The sequence below is a fragment of the Rhinolophus sinicus genome, chromosome 16 (genome assembly GCF_057876585.1).
Source record: "Rhinolophus sinicus isolate RSI-liver-muscle chromosome 16, RSI-T2T, whole genome shotgun sequence".
NCBI classification, from domain to species: domain Eukaryota; kingdom Metazoa; phylum Chordata; class Mammalia; order Chiroptera; family Rhinolophidae; genus Rhinolophus; species Rhinolophus sinicus.
Window position 1 is genome coordinate 3245120 of NC_142516.1, and position 27270 is coordinate 3272389.

Sequence of the window (27270 nt, forward strand, 5' to 3'; positions counted from 1 at the left end):
ATGCCTACGGCACCTACTGCAGCCCCCTCGCCCCTCTCAGGCAGAATTGACCTTCCCCTCAAACACAGGCTCCTGTTCCGTCTTCCCATCGCTGCCCCCAGTGAGAACCTGGGGGGCCTCACTGACTCCGCACCCTTCATGTCTGCTCCCCACACAACCCGGGCTGTGCTAACTGCAATCCACTCTTGCTAGCTCAGCCACCATCCGCTATTAGCATAGCCACAGCAGTTATATTAGTGGCCAATGGCTCACTGGTTACAGCTGACAGCCAAATAGCCACAGCTGATGGCCATCCAATCACAGCTGATGGCTATTTACTACCTGAGCTAGCACCTTTCCACATGAGGCCGAGAGCCTGGAAACTGCACTCCTGGCTCTGTTCCCACAACACTACAAAAGCCCCCGGGGTGATTCTGGAAACTACCGTGACGACAGATTCAGGAGCAGAGTCGCACACCGGCTGAGGGCCCAGTGCCCTGCGGTCCCCATCCTGGTGGGCTCTGGGCTCCCTGGCCTCCCGCCTGCACCCTCCACGTGGCCTCCCTCCTCACTCCTGCCACAGCCTCCAGCCAGGGAGGAACCTGAGGACCAGGTGACCCACCTGCACCCGTGTCCCCACCTCAGGGCTACAGCCCACGCTGTCATCCCCACACCCACCCCTTCTCCCCTAGCACACGACCATCCAGAAACTGCAGAAAGCACCCACAGGACCTCGGGCGGAGAACCAGCACCCAGCCCCCCGCCTGGACCCCTGTGCCCGTTGGCCTGTGGCACCCACCTCTGAACCAGGATATCACTGGGTCCTCCTGTCCTCCCACCCCCTCCCCATTCCTGGTCCCCCCCGAAGGTCCCCACAGACAGGCAGAGTCACCAGGAACCACTGAAGCTCTTTATATGGGACAAGGATGGTGGATCCGGGCTGGGGGGGAAGGGGAACTGGGGGGCGGGGATGCAGAGCAGGTACAGGCCACAGGGTCCTTCCATGTCCTGCTGGGGGAGGGTCCTGGGGGCACTGCCCTGGGGCTGCTGTGGAGCATGTTGCCTGCTGCCCTAGGAGGGGGTCAGTGGGGCCAGAACGGGGGTTGGCTGGAGGGGGCATCCTGGGGTTGTGGGGGCTGCGGCAGGGTAGGGGCAGGTTCCAGTTGCCACCAGGTGCTTGTGACAGCTGGGGACTGATGTGGAACCATTGTTCCTGAGTTATACAAATAGCTAAGCCAGCAGAGAGAAAAGAAAGGAGTCCCTGATTGTCCCAGGAATGATGGTTGTGGACAGACATCCAAAGCAAAGACCAGGTCTCAGAGAGGATCTCAGAGCAGAAGGCTACCCCTGGCCCACACGGGGTCCCCCTTGTCTGCACTTGAGGTGCCCCCAGTGGCACTGACATCCTGTTGAACTCAGAACTCTTGTTTGCTTTGAGGGTAACTCACCCTAATCACTTTCAGGAATGCAGTTTTCTGTCGAAAGTAAGAAAAACCCAGGAATGAGATGGTTCCCTGGAAAAGGGCCCTGAACATGTCACCACCCGCAGCTCAGACTGAAAACCAAAACATGTCACAGCGCTGACGTCTGCGGACAGAGGGAATGGGGGAGGGAACAAGAGAGTCATAGGGGATGCAGAGGGATATAGGCAAGCTGGAGGGGACACAAGGAGACACGGGACAATGGGGGATACTGGGTGGACGCCAGGAAAATAGGCAGAGCCAGCCTCTCACCCACGTGGGCTGGCATCAAGATGTCCTTCTCTGAGAATCTCTTGTCCTGAATGAATTTCTTAAATGCTTCCAGGGCTTCTAGGTTCACATCGGGATTTCTACCTGCAGGGCAGGTGACCAGGTAAGCCTGAAGTCTAATGATCGCTCCCAGGGCAGGGACAAGTGGGGTACTGGTGATTGACTGAGTACTCGGCACAGTGCCTGGATACAGTGTGGTGAGGGCGGGTAGCCTGTGACTCTCGTGAGCAGCCCCCCACTGATGCAGCCCTTCCACTTCGCCCCAGGCTCCTGGAACAGAGCCGAGGAGCAGTAGCAGGTCAGACTCCTGACCAGATGACATGTGGCCCCTTCCTCAGCAGCGGGGGCCACAGCTGGGACCCTCGGGGCACGCGGGCTAGCTCCTCCTGTTCTGAAGGAAGAACATCAGGAACCTTTTCTTGGGGTCCCCTAAGGCCAAGTAAGGGGGGCGGAGCCTGCCCCATCACTCTGACAGCTCTTCCGCAGAGCCTACTTTCGAGTAGCTCTGAGCACTGTAAGGCAAGCCCTTCCATCCAGCCAACAGGCCACCCACATGCACCAGGACCAGGGACAGCTCCTACTGCCAGTCCTGTGACCAGCAATCATTCTGAGTGCCCCTTTCACGGCTGGACTTGGTCACTCAGAGCTGAGTGACCTTGAGTGCTGGGGCCACTGCTCATCTATAAAGTGGGGTGAAAGGACTGAGCACCCAAGGAGCTCCCTAATAACAGTAACTACCCCAACACTTGCCCCTCCTCTGTGAACTCCCTCCAGCTCTCTTATTCCAGCCAGGACTGCAGCCAGGGACAGGCTGGACCTCGTGTCCTGGGGTCCTGCCAGGAAGAAAGGGGAGGAGGTGTAGAAGAGGAAAGGGAAGGGGCGGCCTGACCTTCCTGCCTACATTTGGTGTCCACTTCCAGGACTGCCCGACCCAGCCAGGCACCGAGCTGGACCCTGAGGTGGATGTGGGACCAGGTCAGCAGGGTAGGAATACATCCCGTGACTCTCCTGTCCCCAGGTCTCCATGCCCACCAAGCCCAGCACCCTGCAACTCTGCCCATTTGGGATACAGTTGGCCCCATGGCATCAGGGGACATGTGGTTCACAGAACAGGTAGTGGGGGTGAGGACGCATGCACAACATCTGGTCCACACAGGTCCCATGTGTGCGCCTTGCTGTGGAAACAGACCTGGTTGCCCTGGGAGGGTCCACCTAGGTCTGCCCGCGGGAGGAGGCCAAGGACGCCGTCAGTCCCCAACACACCCTCCAGGTAGGAGGGAGCCCAGCGCTTGAGCAGTTCCGTGAACAATACGAGACAATCAGGAAACTGAGGCCAGGAGAGGTAGGGACTGGCCCAGGTCCCACAAGGTGGTCAGAGTCCAGGGAGGGTTCTGGCTCCATAGGTCAGGGTTCCACCCTGCCACGGGGTTTGCTTTGGGAATGAGAGCCTCTAAAATCCTGGGGGACCCTGCTAACCCCATCCCTTGTGGGGTCCTTTCCTCTGGGCATCCCCACGTGGGCACAGGTACACGTGCGCGCGCGCACGCGCACACACACACACACACACACACACCGCTGCTGGGCCAGAAGGTGAGTGCACACTTGGGGAGGTGACAAGTGGAGAAGAAAGGGGTTGGAGGCAGCACTGCTGTGGGGCAAGAGCTTCCAGTCCCCTGGGAATGTGCCTGGGACACATGGCATGGGGAAAGGAGAGATGCCAGGTTGATGGGCAGGGGGTCCCCAAGGTACTGGGGAGTCTGTCTGGGCCAGGACCATCCATAGAGCAGGAAAGGTCTGGGGTCTGCATCCTGCACTCTGGGCACCTGGAGCTAGGAGGAGACCCCCTCCCTAGTGTGGAGAGGGCTACAGGAGAGAAAGCCTCGGCCTATTCCTCTATAAATTGGGGTACACAGATGCTGTGACACAGAGGGTCCCACAGGCTCCTAGAAGTCTGTGTTCCTGGTTCTCCATCATGACCTACTGCTCTCCCAGTCCTTGGAAAATGTGTCTGCTCCCTTGAGGTCCTTCTGAGCAGAGGGCAGCCTGGGGTTTGGGGATCTTGGGACCTGGGTAGTGCAGAACGTGACAGAGCACTGGACCACTCGTCTGGGACCAAGGACAAGGCCATCCTTGTTGGAGCCTTGGGGTCCTCCTTTGAAAGTGGGTCCCAAGTTATTGCTGTTGCTGGGGTGAGGAGGCTTGGTGGATGAACTGGACACCAACCAAAGGTGTGTATTTCGTTTATGGTTCTGCTGCCTGGGGCTGCAGTGCTGAGGATGACCACCAGGAGGCAGGCTGTGCCCACTGTGCTCAATGGAGCAACTAGCAGAAAAGGGACACCGAGGGGTCATTCTGGGTCGCCCCCTGCCTCCAACCAACATGCACATTTATTGTTAGCCCCCATCTCCACAATGGAAGCGGCTCAGAGGTAGGAGGGACACTGAGATTCTTTCATCATTCATTCAGTTACTCTACCCCTGGTACTCACCCTGAGCAGGGGCCCTGCTAGGCCTGGGGGAGGTGCTGAAAGGACCTACATGGTCCCTGCCCTCCATTAGCTCACAGCCTGGAGGGGCAGGTGAAAGCAAATCCAGGTGGGGAGAAGGGCAAGTGCTCTAGGGAAATGAAGCAGGTGCTGGAGAGAGGGCCCCTCCGTGGGGTCCATGAGGCCTGCATGGTGACACTTATCTGCGACCAGCAGGACAAGAAGAACCAGCCCTGCACATGTCTGGGAACAGTGGGGGGTGGGGGGGAAGTACAGAGACTTGGAGGCAGAAGAGGAATCAACCAGTGGCTGGAAAGAGCTGGGCAGCAAGGAGGGAGGGAGCCAGGAGCGCAGGGCCAGACGCGGCCTGGAGGGACGTGCAGGCTGTCTGTGTTGTGTGACAGTATTGTCCTGACTTGGCACTTACAACACCAAACGTTGAGCGTCTCACAGTCTCTGTGACCGGGATCTGTCTCGGCTCAGCTGGGAGCCTCTGCTTTAAGGTCCCCTGGGAGGCTGGGGCTGTGGTCTCAACTGAGGCTCACCTGGGGCGGGGTCTGTCTCTGAGATCAATCACGGGTTATTGGCAGGATTCAGTTTGGACGGGGTGGGGGGGTGCAGTTTTCAGAGCTTTCCTGTGGGCGGGGACCCCCTTGGTAATCGCACGGGAGTCCAATAGGACAACTCATATCTGATCTTGCTTCTTCAAAACATGGGATCAAAGAGACAGAGAGACAGAGGACAAAGAGACATAGACAGATGGACACAGAGATGAAGGAACACAGGGGAGAGGGAACCAGTAGAAGTTACAGACTTTTCATGACTCCACCTTGGAATGCTACATCATTTTGTCCTATTCTAGTCATTGGAACCCAGTCACGAAGTCCATCCAGCCTCGAGGGGAGGGGGTCACACAGGGATGTGGGGCAGGAGGCAGGAAGCTGGGGGGTCCTGTTTCACCCAGCTCCTCCTAGGCCAACTGGGAGGCTGTCCTTAGGCTGAATTTGTCCTCTTTGGGGGAGGGGGGGCAGAGAATCCTGGTTGGGCCAGGAGACAGCTGTGGCCAGTTGGCAGACTGCTTGGTCTGCCCATCTTGTTCACTTTATTACCAGGTAGGGACCAGTCTCTAGAACAGGGGTGTCCAAACTTTTTTCAACGTTTTTTACCAAGGGCCATATGCGGTAAAATACACAAACAGCTGGGCCACTCACTCGAGGTGAAGTATGTATTGCCTCACCTGGTTTATTTTAGTAAAAATGTATTTTTGGAATTTGCTGCGGGTCAATTAAAAATGGATTGCGGGCCGCAGTTGGCCCGCGGGCCGCGGTTTGGACACCCCTGCTCTAGAAGGTACACCTGGGAACTTTGCAAACTTAAACTGAGTGAGAAAAACAAACCAATTGGTCCCAGACCAGGTCCCAGGGAACCAGTGTTTCAGCTAAAAATGGAAGCATGACCTTTCAGCTAGCACTCACCAGTTCCCCAGCCTGATCCAGGAAGCTGCAGAATCTGGGGAAATAGGACCTGCCTTCCAGGAACCTGTGGTCCTCAAGGGAAACCCTAAGTCATGGGCAATAAGAGCCCTGAAGGACCTGGGAGGCTGTGCCCAGGTGCCAGACAGATCTGGGTTTGCAACTTCAAGCTACATCATTGTGACCTTGAGCCTTGGTTGATTTGTCTTCCGTGCTGTTTCTCTGTATCTGGTTTCTTCCCACTGCCTCCCTTGGTACTGCTCCCTTTTTGACCACTAGGGCACCGTCCTTTTTGTCCCCTTGTATGCCCCCTCTTTCACCACACCTAAGCAAAGGCCTTTGCCTAGAGGCCCTCCCCCCCCCCCCCCGCCCTTCCGCCCCCTGCGCTTGGCCCACCCTTGGTGAGATGTAAGAGGGTCTGGTTCCCCTGGAGATCCTGCAGTTCCGGGGTGAACTGGGGTCAATGTTACCACATGCCGTGGGAGGAAAGGATGTCCAACCCTATTTACAGGGGAGGAAATAAAGCAGCCAGGAGATTCCCGGAGCCGCTCTCTCCTAGTCACTCAGGCTGGGCGCCAGGCTCAGAGGCCCTGAGCAAAGCAGGAATGATGGCTCCTAAACTGAAAATCAGTGTTATGTCCAGCTGTTTTTTTTCCTGTGAGTGCTTCGATACTTTCCTAAAAACATTCAAGTTTTTCTCCCAAATCGTTTCTCTCAGGCCCGCATCCGCACCCTGAGTTCCCGGACCCGCCCTTCTTGCCGGGTCCCCGAGCAAGTCCCGCTGTGTGCGAGGCCCCAACTCAGAGAGCTGAGAGCAGAACCCAGGAGAACCCCCGCGGGGCCGGGGGCTGAGGCCGGTGGGAGAGGCGCGCAGGCGGCGGAGGGGCTGAGGCCGGGGGCGGGGCTGAGGCCGGGGGCGGGGCGAGCGGGTCCTCTGTCCTCTCGCGGGCCCCGCCCCCGGCCGCCGGCCTTGAGTCAGGCCCAACCGCTCACTGCCAGAGATTCGGCGCGTCCACTGTGTCACGCGGGGCCCCTGGCGAGCGGAGTCCCTCGTCTCGGGCCAAGGTGCGCCCCTCCGTCCGTCCTAACGCGGGTAGCCTCAGGGGGTGAGTCTGCACCCTGCAGGGACAGTCGCGTTCCCTCAGCCCCACCCTGTAGCGGAGGAGGAGCGCCCCGGGCTGGGGCGGATGGAGCTCGGGCCTGGCGTTGCGTCCGCGGAGTGGCCCCGCGGCTGCCGCGGTGACTTGAGCCCCTTGGAAGGCAAAGTCTAGCAGAGCCGGCGATCGAGGCGGAGGCCTGGAGGACGCTGCGCCCCATGGCCCAAGTGGGGAAACTGAGGCCCGCAGAGGGAGGGCGAAGGAGCGGGGTTGCCTGAGGCCACCGAAACCCCAGCCCCAGGAACTTTCTCTGACGTCGGGCGGACCCCCGCTAGGCTGCAAGGGTCCCGTGGGAGCTGTGACCGGCACCCTGCCAAGCGCGTACCGCCATTCCCGCATGTCATCACTGGCAATGCGTATTGTCCTCCCTCCTCCCCAACCCAGCCTCTTGAATCCGAGGAGATCACCGAGGCAGTGGTGGTGACTGACTTGCCCAACGTTATGGAGCCAGTGAGAACTGGAGCGCCCAGGCCCCGCCTCCCGGAAGAATGCTCTGCTGCCACCCTTCCCTCCGGGACATTACGCCGCGTCCCGGCAGTGCAGGCTCTGGGCTTGAGTTCTGGTGCCCTCATGGTTCCCCACGGAATCCTCCAGGCGCCTCGCCCCGCGCTTCCTGCCCAAGGGAGGAAGTGGGAGGGAGACCTGAGAGCCTAGGTGAGAGTAGGGCAGGTGTTGGCCCCGCCCGAGTGCCTGGCCCAAGGCACAGCCGCAGGCTTAGGCTGAGCACTGAGCCAGTGTGAGCTGCCTCCGAAGCCTCCAGAACTGGACCTGGGATCCACATTCTCCTGGTGGGGCCACTGTCCTCTGGATAAGAAAGCATTCCTTTGCAGGTGTTCCTCAGAGGGGAGGGCTGGTTCGCTAAGGCACGCTTAGTATCAGCAGATGCCCAGGCTCAGATGCTGCACCCAGCCATGCGCTGCCACAGACTGGCCCTGGGCCTGGGGTTCTGCCTGCTGGTGGGCACTGCCCTCTATGCTCTGTGGTGAGTATGTGTCATGAAGCCCTCCCTCCCCCAAACCTGATCCCTTCAGGGGATCCCCAGGTTTCACCCACCTCTCCTGGCACACATGTCTCCCAACCCCAGTAAAATGGGACTAGGCTTCTGAATTTTGCCTTGTATGGGCCTCCTGGCCTTTGCACTTGGTCTTTCCTCTGCCTTGATCAGTCAGCTGTGTTAATGAGGAACGCCTGTTTCTGCTCCAGAATTCACCCTGTGTGTTCATCCTGTGACGTTCCCAGGGCTGCCCTTCCCCCCCGTCCCCCAACCCTGCCTTGTGTGCAGGGTCTGGCTTCGAGAACATTCCTGCTCAGGAGTGAATGACTGCACAGGTGAACAATGCCTGCCGGCTGGATGACCAGGAGGCTTTGTCCTCCAAGGTCAGCCAGACCTGAGGAGTGATGGGGAACCCCCAGATGCACCACTGGGGCCTTCACTCCCACAAAAGTGCACCAACTAGATGTTCAGCCTTTGGGGCAGAGTTGAATCAGCAGGTGTTTTTCCTTCCCAGGTTATGTGTCAAGAACTGGCTGCCGTTCTCCTACGTCCCCTATTATCTCCCCTGCCCAGAGATCTTGTAAGTATGGGGCTAGGAGAGTTGGGGCCATGTGGGCTACCCCGAGTAGGGAAGATGGGAGAGTTTTAAGGACACTTTGCCTGCAGGTTCTTAGGTTCTAAGCTCATGGTTCTGATCAGTGTGATAAGTGTTTGGGTAATTTATGGGCTGCCCTGTTTTAGTCTTCAGGTGTCCTTGCAGTGCTCCCTCTGCAGTGGACCTTGAGCATGTTGCATAGTTCTGAGCCTCACTTGCTGCATCTGTAAAATGGGATGGTAGAGGCACCCATCCTGGACCTCTGGGAGCATGGAGTGCAATGGTGCTTGTAAATAGCTTGGGGTAGCACCTGGCGTATAGTAGGTGCTCAGTGAACAGTGCTTTAGGACTTGGCCAGTTAGCTCAATTTTGTGTTCTATGTGGATTCAAGGAACAAATTAACATGTGACGAAAGTCTTCCCCACATAACGCATCCGACTTTTGGACAGTTGAGAGTGAGAAAAATCAGTCTCAAGGGAGCATCTGGCCCCTGGTCTTTTGTTTTTCATGATAGCTAAAGGAAAGTTTAAAATATGGATCATAGACTACTAATTAACAAGCTGTGTTTTATTATAAAAACAAAATATAGTAAGTCAGGAAGCTGGAAGGCAGAAAAGATGAAAGAAAAGAAAAACCCTTTTGGGTCCCATCTGCTTGAGTTAATACTATAATCCAAAGTTCTTTCTTTTTTTTTAAGGAGGATACAGCTATAGTGGCCCATGCAGGACGTTCACTGTCAGCTTGTTGGTTGCTGCACTTTCTAAATGAACAAAATGTGCATTTACTTGGTTCTAAAAGCAGAAAGCCTGCTTGCTATTGAAAATAGGTGTCACCAAAAATAGGATTTTTGTCCTGTTTTTCAGAAGTGCATTCTTATTCTTCGTGGTCACCATTTTATCCCACTCAGGGGCTGGGGAACCCCTTTCCCATCAACAACTTTGGGGATTTTGGTTGTTTGCAGTTACCCAGTGTTCTACATTAGTTTGTAATGAGCAGTTTTGGTAAAGCTTTTTCCATCTTAATGATCCTTCCATTTGATATATTCCCTTCCTGGGCCAGAGGATATGGAGAGGCTCTTGATCTATCTTGTCAGATTGCTTTCCGGAAGGACCAGGGCACAACACACACTCATATTCACACATACCCCAGGCAGCACTGCCCCTGGGCCAGTGCTGTAACACCATGTGAAAGTGGAAAACAAACTGGAAACTAGAAAAGCTAAAACCAAACCAGCTTGCTGAGTCGAGAAATGGACCAGGTCTTATATTAATTTTTGCTCCAAAAGATGCATTAAAATCATGCTAGGGCTTATTTTCTGGTTGGGTCTTATTTTCGGGGAAACACGGTATCTCTGGTTTAAATTTCATTTGTTTGATTCCTACCGAAGGGGCCCTCCTTTCCCCCACGCCTTCCCACAGATTGAATTTCCTCTTCCTGGACATGACTGCTCTCTTTGGCCTGTTTACAGTTCTCTGTCATGGTCCTTGGCTGAGCACATCTGCTACATTTCTTTTTCCTTTCCAGTCTGTCTTGTCATGCAGGGACTCAGCTCCCGCTCCCCACACAAGAACGCAGGATCTGGTGAGGCCAAAAAGGAACACCCATGGAGCCATAGATAGGGGAGTCATACCACTATATTCTCGAGGGCGGCTGGTTGAGACACAAAAGCAAACATCCACCAGTACCCAACGAGGGGTCTTCCTGCACCCCAGTCTCCCTGGTGGCCAGGCGAGACACAGGAAGTAGGATCCACACGATCCGCAATCCACAATCCGCTTACTAACCACACTTGCTAGCCACAATCCACAGTCCGCTTCTCTGGCAACCAACCAGAGTAGCCACGGCAGTTATATTAGTGGCTAATGGCTAACCAGTAACAGCTGATGGCCACCCAGGCACAGTGGATGGCCATCTGATTACAGCTGATGGCCATCTAATAACCAAGTCAGCACCTTTCCACGTGAGGCCGAGAGCCTGGAAACTGCTCTCTGGGGCTCTGTCCCCACAGTCTCTTGGTTCTACTGAGTTGTTTTTTTCACAGGTGGAAGTTGGAGGTTTTTGTTTGTGTTTGATGGTCACGTCTTCCCCTCTTCATTTGGGTTTCTTCTGGACTTTTAATTATATTACATTCAGAAGTTTAGAAATGCGAAGTTCCTTCTTTTGGCTGGGGCTCGTCTGTGGCTTTGGTATGTTATGTCTAATTCTTTAAGGCAGGTGAAGCAAGTCTGGCCTTGTGAGGATGGGGGGAGCCATTGCGAGGGAAGAGTGGACTGCTGGGCTGGCAGGTACTCGGTCCTCCCTTCTGACCACCATCATTTTCTGAGCAGGGACCTGAACTGTGCTTGTTTGTGTGAAACTAGGGGAGAGGGCCAGTTTGATGGATCAACTTTAAAAAGTTAATTCTAGAGTATGGACTTAGCACAGAAGGACAAATCCTTTAGGATTCTACTTAAATGAGGTCCCTAGAGTAGTCAAATTCATAGACACAGAGGTTGCATAATGGTTACCAGGTGGGGCAAAGGGGAGTTAGTGTTTAATGGGGACAGAGTTCCAGTTTGGGAAGATGAAAATTTTCTAGAGATGGAGGTGGGGATGGGTGCATACCATGTGAATGTATGTAACACAACTGAACTGTACACCTGAAAATGGGTAAAACAGTAAATCTTTATTGTGTATATTTTACCACACACAAAAAGCATCGATGGGAAAACTCAAGGAGGCTTGAGCCGTCCCATCAGACATGAGATGTTGAAAAGTCCTAAATGAATGGTAGTTGAGCCTTACAGAGGGCCTTTCCCGGGATCTGGCTCCCTGTGTGGCCTGGGGCAGGCCTTTCCCTTCTCTGGGCCTCACCTCTACCCCTGGGGAACAACTCCATACAGAAAGTTCTATTTTCCCCGGTGAGGGAACTAAACCCCTAGGAGTCAAATGTTTGGCCCCAGGTCTCTGTGCCACCAAATGGTGGCAGAGCTGGACACTGTGCAGCTTACCATCTGCTTCCTCAGGGACCCCCTTCTCACTTCTCTACCCAGGGGGGCCTTGGTTGACGTGAGTGGAGGCTCACCCCACAGGCTGCTGGGTGTGGGCTCGAGCCCCTGACACATCCCTCATAGCAGCCTCACAGCTGTGAGGGTTAGGATGGTTACCCACGTTACAGATGAGGAAAAGTGGGTGTATCCTTCAGGGTTCCACTAAAGAAATAGAACCAGCAGGAAGGAGGGAGGAAGGGAGGTGGTTAGATAGATGATAGGTAGGTAGGTAGGTAGGTAGATAGATAGATAGATAGATAGATAGATAGATAGATAGATAGATAGATAGATGCATAGGTAGGTAGATAGATAGATAGATAGATAGATAGATAGATAGATAGATAGATAGATAGATAGATAGATAGATGATAGATGATAGATAGATAGATAGATAGATAAAAGGAACTGGCCTGCTCAACTGTGGGAGTGGCCAGACCAGTGTGAACGCAGGGCAGGCCGGCAGGAAGAACAAGAGCTGACGCTGCAGGCCACCCACACAATTTCTTCAGGGAAACCTCAGTTCTGTTCTTAAGGCCTTTCAACTGATTGCATCAGGCCCACCCAGATTATCCAGGATAATCTTTACATAAAGTCAGCGGGTGCAGATGTTAATTACATCTACAAAAAACTTTCATAGCATTTTGATTAGTGTTTGTATAACTGTGCCCGACAACTGTGGGCTTGGATTAAGTAAGGTCCCCAGGCTAGGAACTGGCAGAACTGGGCTCACCGGTCATTTGCACCTTCTCCAACCTTTTACCCAATGCCAGGCTCCTACAGAGTGCCCGTGGTTGAAAGAGCATAGCTTTGGAGACAAATGGCCCCAGGTTGGAATCACCACCCTGCCACTCAGTGACCCTGGACAGATGGTTTCTGTAGGAGCCCAGCCCCTGCAGAGCAGGCAGAGCAGTGGAGAAAGTTGGAAAGAATCCACATGGAACTGGAGTGGGGGGGGTGCCTGTCCTGTGGGGGTGTTGGGTCAATCTCAGCTTCACTAATGGCTCTAACCCCGGCACTAATGACTATCTCTCGCTTCTGCCCACCAGCAACATGAAGCTTCAGTACAAAGGGGAGAAGCCGTTCCAGCCTGTGGCCCCGTAAGCAGACTGTCATGTCCCCCTGTGTCTCCGGGGTGGGGGTCGCCTACCCTCACCACCAGTCCTTCTCGGTTCCAGGTCACCGTATCCTCAGCCCAAGCTGCTGGAACAGAGGTAGGCACTGATCAGGGTCTGGGTGCAGCACAGAGAGGGACCTGGGATGGCAGGTGGGGGACAGAGCTCTGACTTATACGTTGGGGTGGTGGAGGTGCCAGGTGGCCTTGGTGTCCAGGCAGTCTGAGACCTGGGCTCCAGTCCAGTTCTGTCACTAGCTGTGTGACCTTGGGCAGGGGACCCAACTGCTCTGGGCTTTTTCCGTACAGGTGGATAATAATAATAACAATAATGCTCACCTCACAGGAGGCTGGAGGACTAGATGACACGGGGTTTGTAAACTGCACGGCGTTGTGCCTGCTGCATAGCAGGTGCTCAGTCCGTCATTAATGACAATATTGATAACCCCGTTTATTAGGCACTAGCTGGCGCCTGGCCTGCCAGGCTCCTCTAGACACCGGACGTGTGTTACTTCCTGGCCCTCCCGACCACCCTGGGAAGGAGCTGTTATGACCCCCATTTTGCACCCGAGGATACTGAGGCCCACACAGCCTGGGAGGCAGGGCTAGGGTGAGACCGAGGCTTTCACAAGGGCAGGGTGTCAGTCCCCGTGGCCTTCCCTGCTGCCAGGCCCACGGAGCTGCTGACGCTCACGCCATGGTTGGCGCCCATCATCTCCGAGGGCACCTTCAACCCGGAGCTTCTGCAGCACATCTACCAGCCGCTGAACCTGACCATCGGGCTTACGGCATTTGCCGTAGGGAAGTGAGTAGTGGGTTGGGTGGGAGGAGGGGTAGCTCTCTCTGAGCCACAGGAACTTACAGCCTGGGGAGAGGCAGGACCTGGACACAGGACCCCGCCCAGGGACCAGGGAGGCCCTGCTGCACACGGGGAAGGCAGAAAGTAGAGTGTGACGGTGGGAGGAGGGCTTCCTGGAGGAAGGGGTCTGGCCCTGGCATGGAAGGGGAGGGGGAGGCAGCCCAGGTGAGGGAATGGAGGGAACCTTTGCCCCCTCACCCTTCTCTGCTTCCCCTGAGCAGTCCAGGCTGGTATGAAAGAATGGAAACCCCCCAGACCACCTCACATAAATGGGAGTCTGTGGTCTGGCCGCAGGCAGGTGAAGAGACCCAGGCAGAGCTGGCCGCTCCCTCAGGATGCTCTTGCCCCCACCGCCCTGTGCCTGCCTACTCTGGATTTCTCCTGTTTTCTTTTCCTCCCTCAATCTACCTGGCCCTTCCTATAGGAGCCACCCCCTGGCAGCCTCCCTCTGGGTCCCTTTCTAGGACCATGATGGGTCCCAAGGCCCAACGTGCTGGCCAGATGATGGATGGCCCCCTTAGAGCCAGGTGAGCCCTGGTCCAATGAGCTGTGGCCTGGAGGATAGGGCCGCATACGTAGTTTCCTCCTCTCTGAGCCACCAGCACCACTCACTCTCTCTTGATGCAGCCGCTTACCTGCATCCTGGTTCCTTTCCTCTCTGAGGCACCGTGTCTCTGCCTGTGAAATGGGGACTATGGTGCCTGCCTTCTAGTGAATTTATGAGGTGCCAAGAAGAGAAGAATCCCTTAGAACCCTGCTGGCATTTAGTAAGTGCTCAGGAAAGGTTAGGCCGGTTTGTGAGTATAAGAGTCATCATTAAGTAGCATTCTTATGGCAGTCTTAAAAGGTAGGTGCTCTGATTGTGGGCATTTGACAGACGACAAAGCTGAGGGTCAGACCTGAGTGACTCCTGGAGGTGGGGAGCTGAGAGGGTCAGTTAGCCTGGCCATCTCCAGGCCCTGTGCGGTACCAGCACGTAATGGGGACCCAGGCAGTGGCCCTGCTGGGGCCCCCGTGGTGATGGGTGATAACCACCAGGTACACTGGCTGCGTCCAGCGCTTCCTAGAGTCGGCTGAGCGGTTCTTCATGCATGGCTACCGGGTGCGTTACTATATCTTCACGGATGACCCCAAGGCCATCCCCCGGGTCCCGCTGGGCCCAGGCCGCCTGCTCAGTGTCATCCCCATCCGGCAACACTCCAGCTGGGAGGAGGTCTCCATGCGCCAGATGGAGACCATCAGTCAGCACATCGCCGAGAGGGCTCACCGGGAGGTGGACTACCTCTTCTGCCTCAGTGTGGACATGGTGTTCCGGAACCCATGGGGCCCTGAGACCCTGGGAGACCTAGTGGCTGCCATTCATCCGGGCTACTACGCCGTACCCCGACACCAGTTCCCCTATGAGCGCAGGCATGTTTCCACCGCCTTTGTGGCAGATAGTGAAGGGGACTTCTATTATGGTGGGGCGGTCTTTGGGGGTCGGGTGGGCAGGGTATATGAGTTTACTAGAGGCTGCCACATGGCCATCCTGGCAGACAAGGCCAACGGCATCATGGCGGCCTGGCAGGAGGAGAGCCACCTGAACCGTCGCTTCATCTCGCACAAGCCCTCCAAAGTGCTGTCCCCTGAGTATCTCTGGGATGACAGGAAGCCCCGGCCATCCAGCCTGAAGCTGATCCGCTTTTCTACAGTGGACGACTCCACCTGGCTGAGGAGCTGACAGCACGGCCAAGGCTGCCATGGATGGGGACCCCAAGCCTGCACCCAGCTGGCCCCAGTGCCTTCCTTCTCAAGCCTTAGCTGAGACCAGCCCTGTCCTGCCTACCTCTCAGTCTCTCAGGAGAGACCAACCGGAAAGTGGATGTGGAAGGGCCTTTGTAAACTGTAAAGGGCTGTGCCCACATGAGGAGAACGCAAAGCTCGCCGCACAGCAGTGTGGCTCAGGAAAGGTGGGACATGAGAGGGGAGAGCAGAGGTAAAAACGGCAGGGCCCGCAGGCTCCCCAGCAGACGTGCCTTTTGGGGCTGGGCTCTGCAGTCTGGCCCTACTCAGTGCCTGTCCCCTGTTGTCACCTTCAAGTTGCACTTGTCACGCATCTTGGACCCCTTTTCTCTGGCGGCAGGACTCCAGTGCTCTGATGTCCCCCAGTCACGGGGAACCAATGCCTCACTCCGGACCCCGGTGTGAAATGGACCGGGTCTAGGTTCTCTGACTTCCAGTGCAGCTGCACCCAGTGGTGACCACCCTCCCTGGCACTCGCTGCCTTCTTTGTTAGAGGGTTGGGGCAGTTTTAATAAAGGTGGTATGTCCTATGCCCTAACCAGGGGTTTTCACCTTCACATCCGAGTGTCTGTGCTGCAGCCACAGGGGACATAGGCAGCCTGGATTTCAAATACAATCAACTTGTGGGATGGGGCAGGGCAGACAGTGTCCCAGAAAACCTAGGCTAAAGCTGTCTGCTGCAAAAGATGGGATTTCATCCCAGTTCTCCTGGGAGACTGGGTAAAGTGGCATCGTGCTGCCGGACATGTCGTCCTCCCAGCTAGTCAAAGGAGAGCAGAGCCCATCAGCTGGACACCCCGTGGGCGTTCATTCCCTGAGCATATAACAAATGTGTCTGCCAGCCCTCCTGTATCCAGTCAGCCTCAGCCCTCTGAGGCCACTGCTGTCTGTGCCCAGAATTAGAGAACCTGCAAGGGCAGCGTCACCAGCGTGGTCCGAGTGACTTCAGAGCCTCACGGTGATTCTGTCCCCTGGTGTGGGTTCAGAGCTTGGTGGCCCAGGGCCCCCTCCCCTGGGAGCAGCAGCATTTTTGCCACAGAGAGGAGAGATGGAAGGCAGGGAGGGGTGCACTCTGTGGCCATATCAGGATGAGCACCCACCCACCTGGCCACCCCTGGCAAAGCTGGGTGCCACCCCCAAGCCCACTCTTCCTGCAACATGTGGTTTAGCTGGTGATCACAAGGGTGGGACAGACTGAGTGACCAGTGTGAGGACATAGCCTGGGCTAGAGAAGATGCTTCCTGGGCAAAGGGACCTCTGTGTCCCCAGTGGACGGTCAGGGCCTGGCCCAGGAGAAGGAGAAGCCTATGGAGCAGGGATGTGTTGAAGGAGCAGCCCTGCCTTTAAGGAGCTTTCAGGTCCGAGCAGCAAGAGACCCCTTGATGTGACCAGGGAGAGCCTCAGGAGGAGGTGGCCCTGTGTCAGCCTTGCAGGGGAGAGGGGAGCCCCGGCCTCACTCTCAGCCCAGCTTTGGGCCCAGAGTCTTTCAGACCCAGTTGATGAGCCTTCTCAACTTTGACCCAAGCCCTTGGGGACTATAGCTGACCCTGGTCCCCATCCTAAGGTGTAGCCCTCAGATGTAAATTGAGTGGGTGGTAGAACCCAACTCCTGGAACCAAACCAGCATCCAGGCTACTTCCCTTAAAAGGAGCTGAGGGCCTGGGCCAAAGATGCTCCATGGGTGGGAAGAAGTAAGGGGTGGAGGTGGGGGAACTAGTCTGACCCAGGGGAGGGAGGTGGGAGTGCCTGGAGACAGTTCCAGCTGCCCTCAGCCCGTCTGATGGGATCACATCTGAGCTATGGGCACCAGTCTTGCCAGGGAAGATCAGTTTTGGGGGCTCCAAAGTTTTTTTAAATTGAAGAGTTACTTTAAGAAATAGACAAAATTACAAATACAAGGCCGGGCTCAGAGGCCACCTCCTCGGATTCCAAACACAGCCTTTGGGATGACACTGACCTGGGTTCAAAGCCACAGTGGGGCCACATCACAGCCCTGTGACAGCCAAGCTCATGTGGTGACTCTCAGAGCCTCAGTCTCCTCCAATGGGGTCAGTGACCCTAGGAGGGTGTGTTGGGGATTCAAGCAGGGAGATGAAGTCACCTAAAGTGCTTGGACTCAGGAGGTCACCCAGCCGGGGAGCCCCAACACAGGACAAGGCCTCTGATGGTCAGTGTAGGGCTCGGATGGTGAGGAGCAACGATTCTGAGTCCCCTGTGCACAGCTGGACTTGGTCACTCAGAGCTGAGTGGCCTTGAGTGCTGAGGCCACAGCTCATCAATAAAGTGGGGCGAAAGCACTGCCTGCCCAAGGGGCTCACTAATAACAACTACACCCAACATTTGCCCATTTGGGTGGTGAGGCCCCATCCTTCATGGGCTCCCTCCAGCCATCTTACACCAGCCAGGGCTGCAGCCAGGGTCAGGCTGGACCTGGGGTCCTGCCAGAAAGAAAAGGGTGGGGGACGTGTAGAGGAAAGGCAGAAGGGGCAGCCTGACTTTCCTGCATACACTCGGGTGTGTACTGCTGCTTCCAGGTACCCCTGATCCCAGCCATCCACTCAGCTGCCCCTACAGGTGGCATATGGGTACCAGGACGAAAGGATGGGGGTGTATAGGCCATGACTCCCCTGCCTGTCTCCAGGTCTCCACGCCCGCACGGCTCAGCACCCGGCCAACTCCGCCTGGTTGGGTTTGGGGTGGGTCCTAGGGGGCGTAGGAGGCACACAGCAGGTGGTGAGGGCAGGGGACCTTTGGGACCTGCCTCGCGCTGAGTCCTTGGTGCGCTGCACGCGCGCGCAGCAAGGCGGGGCTCACGTGCACGCACTGTCCGCGGGAACGCGCAAGCCCGTGTGCGCGCCCGGCCGTGGATAAGAGGCCCACCACGTCCGCCCGCGGGAGGGAGGCTGGTGCGCGCCCCCGGGCTCGCGCTGTAGGGCCCGCCTCTCACACCTGCTGCGGGCGGGGGTGGGGCGGGGCCGCAGCTGACCCCGCCCACCCAGCCGGAGCCCCGGAGCTCCGGCGAAACCGAGCAGCGGGGCCCGAGCGGCTGGCGGCGCGGCGCAGACAATGGGAGCGGCGCAGGAGGCGGGGGCCGTGGAGCCCCGGGCCAGGCGGGGACAGGAGGCCGCGCCATGAACCCCGCTGCCGGGCGCCCCCCTGTGCGGCGCGCGGGCCGAGGCGGGAGGCCTCTGCGAGCCCCGGACCCCGCCCTGGGGCCGGCGATGCGCTGCCAGGGCTGAGGATGATGGTAGATTGCCAGGTGAGTGCCACGCCGGGCCTGACCGCCCTCCCAGGCGTCGCGGATGGAGGGAAGACCGCATGCACCCCGCCACACCCCATCCGGCGGGGAGGGAGCACGGCGGCGCGTCCACGCTCAGCGCGCGCTTACGCAGTTCCGCATTCAAACCCTCCTGGTACAATTGGGAAACTGAGGCCAAGAGAGAGGCAGGGACTGCTCACAAGGTGGGCAGAGTCCAGAGGAGTAGGGAGGGTTCCGGCCTCCTAAGCCAGCCTCAACTTCTCCCATGGGGTTTCTTTTGGGAATGAGAGCCCCTGAGACCCTGTCCACATCTTCCCTTATGGGGTCTGTCCTCTGGGCATCTCCACGCAGGCACACGATGGAGGTGACAGTGGGAAAGAAGAAAGAGGCAGGCGGCAGCTCAGCCATCAGGCTGGAGCATGCAGTCTCCTAGCAACATGCCGGGTTCATAGCATGGGAGAGAGATGTCAGACTGATGGTCAGGGGTCCTCAAGGTCCCCAGGGGTCTGACTAGGCTGGGGCCATCCCCAGGGCTGCCTGGAGAGGACAGGGTCTGGGGTCCTGCATCCTGCACTCTGGGCACCTGGACCTAGGAGAAGACCCCCTCCCTAGTGTAGAGAGGGCTACAGGAGAGAAGGCCTCAGCCTATTCCTCTATAAATTGGGGTACACAGATGGTGTGACACAGAGGGTCCCACACGCTCCTAGAAGAGTCCTTGTCCCTGGTTCTCCATCATGACCCATTGCTTTCCCAGTCCCTGGAAAATGCGTTCTGCTCCCTCGAGGTCCTTCTGAGCAGAGGGCAGCCTGGGGGTTTGTGGGTCTTGGGACCTGGGGAGTGCAGAACGCGACAGAGCACTGGACCACTCGTCTGGGGACCAGGGACATTGTTCCCAGATATGTCCAGGGCTGGCTCCTTCTGGTTGCAGCATAAGTATCACCATGCAGGCCTCCTGGACCCCACCTAGGAGCCAGCCCTCCAGCAGCTGCTTCATTTCCCTAGAGCACCCTGCCTGGTTGGGTTTGGGGCCTGGGGCCATCCTTGTTGGAGCCTTGGGGTCCTCATTTGGAAGTGGGTCCTGAGTTATGCCCTGGCTGGGGTGAGGAGGCTTGGTGAATGAACTGGACATCAGGACAGTGGAGGGAAAGAGGGGAATGAGAGAGGCTTCTGAGTTCCCTGACTTCGCCCCTGGCTCGGCCAGGTCCTGTTCCTTTGCCCTTTGGTCGCGGGAGAGAGCCGCTGCCTTGACTACATCTAAACAAAGGTGTGTGTTTTGTTTTCTGGTTTTCCTGCTTGGGGCTGCAGTGCTGAGGATGACCACCAGGGGGTGGGCTGTGCCCACTGTGCTCAATGGAGCAGCTGGAGCACAAAAGGGACACCCAGGGGTCATTTCGAATGTCTTCCTGCCTCCATCCCAACATGTACCTTTTATTATTAACCTCCATGTCCACAATGTGAGACACTCAGAGGTGGGAGGGACACTGAGACCCTTTCCTTATTCATTCAGCTTCTGTGCCCCCTGCACTCACCGTGAGCAGGGGCCCTGCTAGGCCTGGGGTAGGTGCTGAAAGGACCTACATGGTCCCTGCCCTCCATTAGCTCACAGCCTGGAGGGGCAGGTGAAAGCAAATCCAGGTGGGGAGAAGGGCAAGTGCTCTAGGGAAATGAAGCAGGTGCTGGAGAGAGGGCCCCTCCGTGGGGTCCATGAGGCCTGCATGGTGACACCTATCTGCGACCAGCAGGACAAGACGAACCAGCCCTGCACGCGTCTGGGAACAGTGGGGGGTGGGGGGGGAAGTACAGAGACTTGGAGGCAGAAGAGGAATCAACCAGTGGCTGGAAAGAGCTGGGCAGCAAGGAGGGAGGGAGCCAGGAGCGCAGGGCCAGACGCGGCCTGGAGGGACGTGCAGGCTGTCTGTGTTGTGTGACAGTATTGTCCTGACTTAGCACTTACAACACCAAACGTTGAGCGTCTCACAGTCTCTGTGACCGGGATCTGTCTCGGCTCAGCTGGGAGCCTCTGCTTTAAGGTCCCCTGGGCGGCTGGGGCTGTGGTCTCAACTGAGGCTCACCTGGGGCGGGGTCTGTCTCTGAGATCAATCACGGGTTATTGGCAGGATTCGTGTGGGCAGTGGGTGGGTGAAGAGAGATATTCCAGATGAAGGTGTCCTGTTGTCAGAGTGGGTTCAAGGAGGTGAGATGCTGAAGAAAGGATGGTAATTGGGCTGAGACCTGTGAGCACTCACCTGCCCTCCATCCTCACTGCCCCAGATCAAACCCTGCATCGGCAGCAGGTTCCTGGGGGCTCTGCCCCGAATATTGGCTTGGCTGCAGCTGGCCATGGTTATCAGAGGTGGGGGTGGGCCCAGTGGGCGTTGTATTCATTTCCTGGGGTTACTGTAACAAAGGACCGCAAAGTGGGTAGCTCAAAACGACAGAATTTTATTCTCTCAGTTCTGGAAGCCAGAAGTCCAAAATCAAGGTGTCAGCAGCACCGTGCTATCTCTGAAGGCTCTAGGAGAGGACCCTTCCTTGCCTCTTCCAGCTTCTAGTGGTTTTTTTAGCATTCCTTGTCTTTCAGATTCATCACTCCAAACTCTGCTCCCATCTTCACATGGCCTCCTCTGTGTGTCTGTGTCCAATTTTCCTTTTCTTAAAAAGATATCATTTGGTTTTGATTAGGACCCACCCTAATCCAGTATGACCTCATCTTACATCTTAACTTTTGTTACATCTCCCAAGACCCTATATCCAAATAAGGTCTTATTCACAGGTGTCGAACCTCAACATACCTTTTAGGGGTGCACAATTCAACCCACCTCAGGGACACTGGAGTGGTTCTTCCCATGAAGGCCAGGTACCCAGGTGCCCACGGGTACAGGGGGAGCAGTTGGATTTTAAGGTGGTATTGGGACTTGCCCCTAGCTGGGGGTTGTGGGTGTGAATGGACCCTGGGGTTTGGGATCAGAGACATCCTGCTCCCCTGGTTTGCACGTCCTGGCACAGCGCCAGCAGGTGGCGCTGTGACCTTGTGGCCAGGCCACTATTGCTTTGAGCAGCAGCAGCACAGACAAAGGTCTCACCTTCCAGTTGTGAGGAGCTGACACTCATCTGTAAACAGACCAGGAGCACAGTCATTACAGCGGTGACATGCTGAGGAGGAAATCAAACAAGGCGGGGCCCCAAGGCAGTGACTAGGTGGCGACTTGGATGGGCAGCCAGACAGCCAGGCAGGGGCAGACCTGCCGCTGTCAGCAGTTCCCGCTTCCTTCTTTGCCTGCAAGCTGAGCTGGCCCTTCTCAGCCGGTTCCAGGGGCCCTGCAGCTATGATTACACCTGTGGTTCCCAGACAGCTCTCCCGTCAGCGCAGGGCGGGGTGTGTCCCAGGTCTGGGGGGTACATGGAAGGCAGCCGTACAGATGGGTGGGCTGTGCGGGCAGGTTGAGACTTGAGGGGTCCCTTCCCCAGAGGCCCTGCCCAAAAGTGGATGTGGTGCAGCTTGAACTCCCCCACTGCTCTCCTGGTGGGCTTCTGCCCAGTCCTCATACAGAGTGGGCAGGGCCCTGAGCTCCCCACCAGAGAGTGGGCTGTCATGGGCACCAGTGAGACGGAGCAAAGGGCCCAGCGTGGTGCTGGTCCTGCAAATGGCAGCCACTTCTGACTGTGGCCTCTGGCGCTTCTGACTCCATAAGTCCAATGCCTCTAGCTCTTGACAGTGGGTCGTTGATTGAGTTGAGTAACAGATATTTATCTGGGGCTTCTGTGCAGAGCACCTTGGCTCCCATCTGAGGGGTGAAGACCCTCAGACCGTAGAGAAGGGGTGTTGGAATAGGGGTATAGGACAAGCAGCAGAGCCTCTGGGGAAGGCGTTGGGCTGGGAGCCTGGGGACCTGGAGTCGGTGGCTGCTCTGCCATCAGTGGCACACCAGCCTTGGGGCCGTGCTCTGCGGAGTAGCCTCTAGGCTACTGTTCTGTGCCGTGGAGATGCCTGGAAATGATGGCTGGTCCATAGAACCTTCCCTGTGCCTGGCCTTGAGGGTGCAGTGTCTCACTGTATCTGTAAGGCAGGTGCCGCTGCCATGCTCATGGGTGGGGAACCTGGGGCACTGGAAGGCAAAGGGACTCCCACAGCTAGGTAGTGGCAGGGCTGGTAGGGCTGCCTCCCGTGTGCAGACGAGCCTGGGAGGGGCCGGCTCGAGTGCTGGGACCAAATTCCTTCCAATTACAGTGAGCTTCCAACGTCAGGGCTGGGCAGGCCCCAAGGTGGTGGTTAACAGCAGGAATGGAGATGTAAACAGAGCTAATGAGCCCCTTTCGTCCTCTCCCCCTCTAATGAAGGCCTTGGGGTCTGGTCTCTGCATTTGCTTGGGTTTCGGGTTTTTGAATGTCAGAGTTTTCTCTTAGGGTCACGGTTAGGTTGGTCTGTGTGGGGGTGGGGAACTCTCCTCTCAGGGCAGCCCAGCCAGGGTGAGGAGGTGGAGAGGAGAGGGCATCCCCCTAAAAATGACAAGCCTCAGAAGAAGGGAGAGTTTCCATGGCAACCCAGAGCAGTTGCTTGGTAACTACAGGCCCCCAAAATAATTGCTTGCAGTAAGTCTCAGGGCTGGGGGTTTTCCAAAGGCCTATGTGTGGACCTCAACTACTACTTGTGGTTGACCCACCCCCACCGCTGCCCCTGGATCCTTCCTGAGGGAAACCCCAGCCTGCTTCCCACTCCCTATCGCCCCACCCTGCCAGCCAGCCACCTAGCATCAGGCCAGTCCCCTAGCAACAGAAGCTATTTCCTGGATACCTCAGTGACAGGTGACAGTGACCGTGGTAGAATGTCAGAAAATGCAGGGTCAGAGGACACAGTGGATGGGGCCAGGTGCCAGCCAGTGTGGGAGGGTGGGGGGCTGGGCATGATGCCCAGCTTTGTACCCGCTATACCCTGCAGCCATGAGCGACCTGGGCCTCGGGGCAGGATTGCAGGGCAGTGTGTGGCTGGGGGGTGAGTAGAGCCCGTGGAGTAGGGGGCTGTGGTCTGGGCGCAGGAGGAGGCAGGCGGCCTCACAGTTAAGGCTACTGGCTTTGCAGGTGGACACCTGAGTCCGTGTTCCAGCTTGGCACGTATCACCCGGTATCCTACAGCAGGCACTGAACCCCTCTCAGCCTTGCTGTTCCCCAAACTGTGAGGAACATACCAAGCTCCGGGTTGCTGTGGGGATGGAAGTTGGCCCTGGGGGCTGTCTTAGGGGCTGCTTGGGTTTATGGGTGCTGACCCTGTGTCTGGCAGTGCAGAGGATACAGATGGGCACTGTGTCCAGCTGGGAAGGAGGTGTGGGAGCCTCTGACCACAGGAAAGGGCCCCTGTGGAGGAACAGAGGGGAGAGAGTTGGGGGCACTTTGGAGCAGTAAGGGTGTGAGGCCCAGTGCGGAGGGCAGTGAAAGGTGGGACTGTTGGTGATGCCCCTCCATGGTTTTCAGGGTGCCCTCAGCGAATCAGGATTTTAATCTGACCTTGATCACTCACCCTCTGTGCCCCTCTGAGCCTCCCTGGACGCATCTGTCAAATGGGGAGGGGCGTGCCCACCTCCGGAGTTGCAGGGAGGCTGGCGTGGCGCCCTGCGCGCTGTGCTGGACTGGTGCGTTCAGTCTTTAGGCAGGCAGGCCGGCAGGCATTCGGGTTGATCCCTCACCAGACTCTGCACAGCTGCCCCCATTGGTGCAAGAACAGCGGGAGGAGGGACGGCGCAGACAATGGCCCGCGGTGGCAGGCAGGTGGTGGGGAGAGGGCCAGGAGGCTCAGGGCGCAGGGACATGGCCCCACCCTGCAAGGAGCTGCAGGCTGGGCACCACAGAGAACAGGCAGCACCCCTGCCCGCATTCATGCTGGCGGTCCTGCTGGGCGTGCAGGCGGACAAGGTGAGCCCGAGAAGGGCAGGCTGCCTGGGGAGGAGGGGCAGGAGGCCATCAGCACCAGAGGCACCAGAGGGAACTGTGTAAGATACTGAAATACAGGACTGGACTGACCCCACCCACCCTGGGCTCCCTTTGGGGTGGGTGCATAATTAACCAAAAGTGAAGCTGCTCAGCCCTCCTCTCCCCCTTAAGAGGGGGCAGGATCCACCCTGGGGCGGAGGGCAAATAGGTCCTCCCGTCCTGGGCTGGTGTCCAGAATTGGCTATCTTGGGAAAATCATGGGACCTCTTCTCTGTACACCACCTGAGATTCCAGGTATGGCCTGGCCACCTGACTGTGTAGACCAGGTCAGTTGAGAAGAAAGTGCCCTTGGCCAGTGAGTGGCCCCCATGTCCACCTGCTCCCATCTTGGGAATCCATGCTGACCACAGGCCTTTTTCCCCAGGAGGCCCTTTACCTGTAATTGTCCAGCTCAAAACTGGGAGGGTAAGGATGTGGGTGGGGGGAGGGTATTTAAGCCCTCGGGGCTATCGTCACCTGAACTGAATCCATTCCAATGGGATTTTGGCTCTATTCACCCCAATCTGGCTGTGGCCAGAGGGCGCAGGGGAGCCCAGCCCTGATTCCATCATCATCAAGTCACTGGACTGGTCCTGGCCCCCAAGGCGTGTGGGAGGTCAAGGCTGTCTAGAGGTCAAGGGGCTGGTGGGAGCCCTGGCTTGGACCTGCAGGACCCCAGACAGGTAGGTTCCTTAACACCTCCGTGCCTCGGTCACCTCATCTGTGGACTCACGGATATCAAGGTGTATGAAATGTTCCTGAAGCACCTGGCACTGTCACACGCAGGCCTTCAGCAGGTGGCAGGAAGTGTCAGTTCCCCTCCGTGGAAGGCAGATGGCCATGTGGCCCCCCAGCTGTGAAGACAGGAAGCCTTGACTACCCTTGGGGAGCTAGGGAGGGGCCCTGAGTTAAATCCACGCTTTTCCAGGTGGGGAACTGGGAGCCCAGACAAGTTGAGCAAATTGCCCAGGCCAGACGGTGAGCCCCACCTGGCTCACCTTCCTCCCTGAGCCCAGAGTTGCAGGCCTCTGATCGCCTCCACAGGGTGAGCTGAGAAGGAAGTTGCCTGGGTGCCCTTTGACCCTCTAGTTGCTCAGGGTTGAAGTTTAAGGGTGAGGGAGTCCACTAGCCTGAGGCCCTGGATGGCCAGGGAGGGGACAGCTGTGGGCTTCAGGGGGCGGGCAGGCGGGTATTGCCCGGCGTGGAAAGGCTGAACTGCCAGCAGCAGCCGCCTGCGCCCTTGTGGCAGACGATTGCGATGTTTCAGAATTTCAAGGGGAGTTTCCTTCCCAGACTCTTGGCACAGGAAAATCCCGGCACAGAGCAGATGCTTCCTTCCCCTCTCTGCACCATCCCTGCCAGGAGCAGGCATGGGCAGCGGGCCCTGAGAGAGTGCACTCCCTGGGGCCACAGGGCGGCCATCGTGGTCTGGCCGACTTGTGGGGAGAGGGGGGCATATCGGGGCCTCTGGGGTTGTGTGTGCAGCCCTGTGCCTGCCTGTGGGTGTCTTGGGAGCATCACCCTGCCTTTGGTGATTCTGTGCATTTAAGTGACTAGGTGACCATGTACGTCATCGTGTGCCACCTGTGTGTGTGGCAGTGTCTAAGGTTTGGCAGAAGGACAGTGGGTGGCAGGAGGGTGGGACAAAGACAGTGTCTCTGAAGTGGTCTCTCAACCCCAGGGCTCTGGAAACCCAAGGCATGACCACCCCCCACTCCTACCCCTGCCTGGGGGAGATTCCTGGCTGCAGAAGGGCTGTGGGAAAAAGGGCAGTGGGCACCAGCCCCACCACCTCCCGGCAGCCAGCTGGAGCCCCAGGTCCTTTCCAGAGGCCAGGGCAGCTCAGGAGGTCCCTGTCTGAAAGGGCAGTCTTGCTTGCCAGGCCCTGGGCCCCCACAGGCAGGCAGCAGGCGGGTGGCAGCACCCGGCACACAGTGTCCCTGGCAGAGCGGGCGGCCTCCTCACCACAAGGGCCCATTTGTCCCTACTCTCCTGGCCCTGAAGTCCCAAGTGACCAGGCCTTGCTGGGCACAGGGTCCTGACTGTGGGCTCAGCTCCCTCCCCCCAGCCTCAGCCTGGCTGTGCTTTGTGGAGGGGCTTCCTCGCCCAGTCCAAATACGCCGGAGCAACCTCTGCTTACCCGAGGAGCAGGGAGAGACTCATTCCCCACTCACCAGCATGGAACACACAAATTAAGAGAAAAAACCCAGGCTGAACCAGAGCTGGAGTGACTGCCTGCGTCCTCCCCACTGACATCCTGGGGCGGACTAGCTTCTGAGGGTCCCCAGGCTCCTGCTGCCTCCAGCACCAACGCCCCTGCCTGGGCTTGTCTCCCACCTCTGCTCCCAGCCTCGCTCTCTGGAAAGCACTTTAATGGCAGGTTGGCAAAGAGAGCCATGCTGTTCCTCCTTGCCATCCCTCAGGCTCCTCTCCAACCTCACCACCTCCTCCAGGAAGTTTTCCTGGTGATCTTCCCACGAGGAACTCTTTGGTCCTAAACTCTGAATATTTTGAGTCCAGGAACTTTGAAGCTGGAGGAACCATCTGGACCATTGAGTCCACTTGTTCATCCAGGTATTGGTTGAGAGCCCACTGTGTGCCAAGGACTATTCTAGATACATCAGGGAACAGAGTCCCTACTCTCAAGGAGCTTGCATCCCTTCCAATTTTAAAGAGGAAAGAACTTAAAAAGAGCTTAGAACACCAGTGCCCTTTCCACTCCTGTGATGTGTGCGCATGTGCAAGTGCATCCATCCACCCGTCAGCAGTGTGAGAACCCACTATGGGCCCGGCGGGCATCATTCAGCGCTTGGGCACGAGGGGCGAACAGGACAGA

At 57.3% G+C, this 27270-nt stretch overlaps 1 protein-coding gene across 18 annotated transcripts; it reads left to right on the forward strand.

Annotated features, from left to right (window-relative positions):
- The first annotated feature begins 6602 nt into the window (after positions 1 to 6602).
- LOC109439852 (globoside alpha-1,3-N-acetylgalactosaminyltransferase 1 (FORS blood group)) lies at positions 6603 to 15771 on the forward strand. 18 transcript variants are annotated; one of them, XM_088792875.1, is made up of 9 exons: positions 6627 to 7498; positions 7675 to 7826; positions 8353 to 8418; positions 10644 to 10718; positions 12509 to 12559; positions 12638 to 12673; positions 13244 to 13378; positions 14471 to 14842; positions 15124 to 15771. In XM_088792875.1, exons 2-9 carry the CDS (start codon positions 7741 to 7743, stop codon positions 15230 to 15232), a joined length of 930 nt encoding a protein of 309 aa, XP_088649001.1. In that variant the 5' UTR covers positions 6627 to 7498; positions 7675 to 7740; the 3' UTR covers positions 15233 to 15771. The 18 variants fall into 18 exon arrangements, with proteins under 18 accessions (XP_074187380.2, XP_088649001.1, XP_088648997.1 ...); XM_088792871.1 differs by having other exon boundaries at positions 6628 to 6793; positions 7229 to 7498; positions 14471 to 15771; XM_088792879.1 differs by adding an exon at positions 8048 to 8173 and having other exon boundaries at positions 6629 to 7498; positions 14471 to 15771.
- Positions 15772 to 27270: the final 11499 nt, after the last annotated feature.

Excerpts from the sequence above, each read along its gene's own strand:
- LOC109439852 (XM_074331279.2), top strand. The coding sequence starts at position 7,741 with ATGCTGCACCCAGCCATGCGCTGCCACAGACTGGCCCTGGGCCTGGGG. Across the intron at positions 10,719-12,508 it reads GTGGACTGCTGGGCTGGCAG|CAACATGAAGCTTCAGTACA; the intron begins GTACTCGGTCCT and ends TCTGCCCACCAG. Across the intron at positions 13,379-14,470 it reads ACGGCATTTGCCGTAGGGAA|GTACACTGGCTGCGTCCAGC; the intron begins GTGAGTAGTGGG and ends GATAACCACCAG.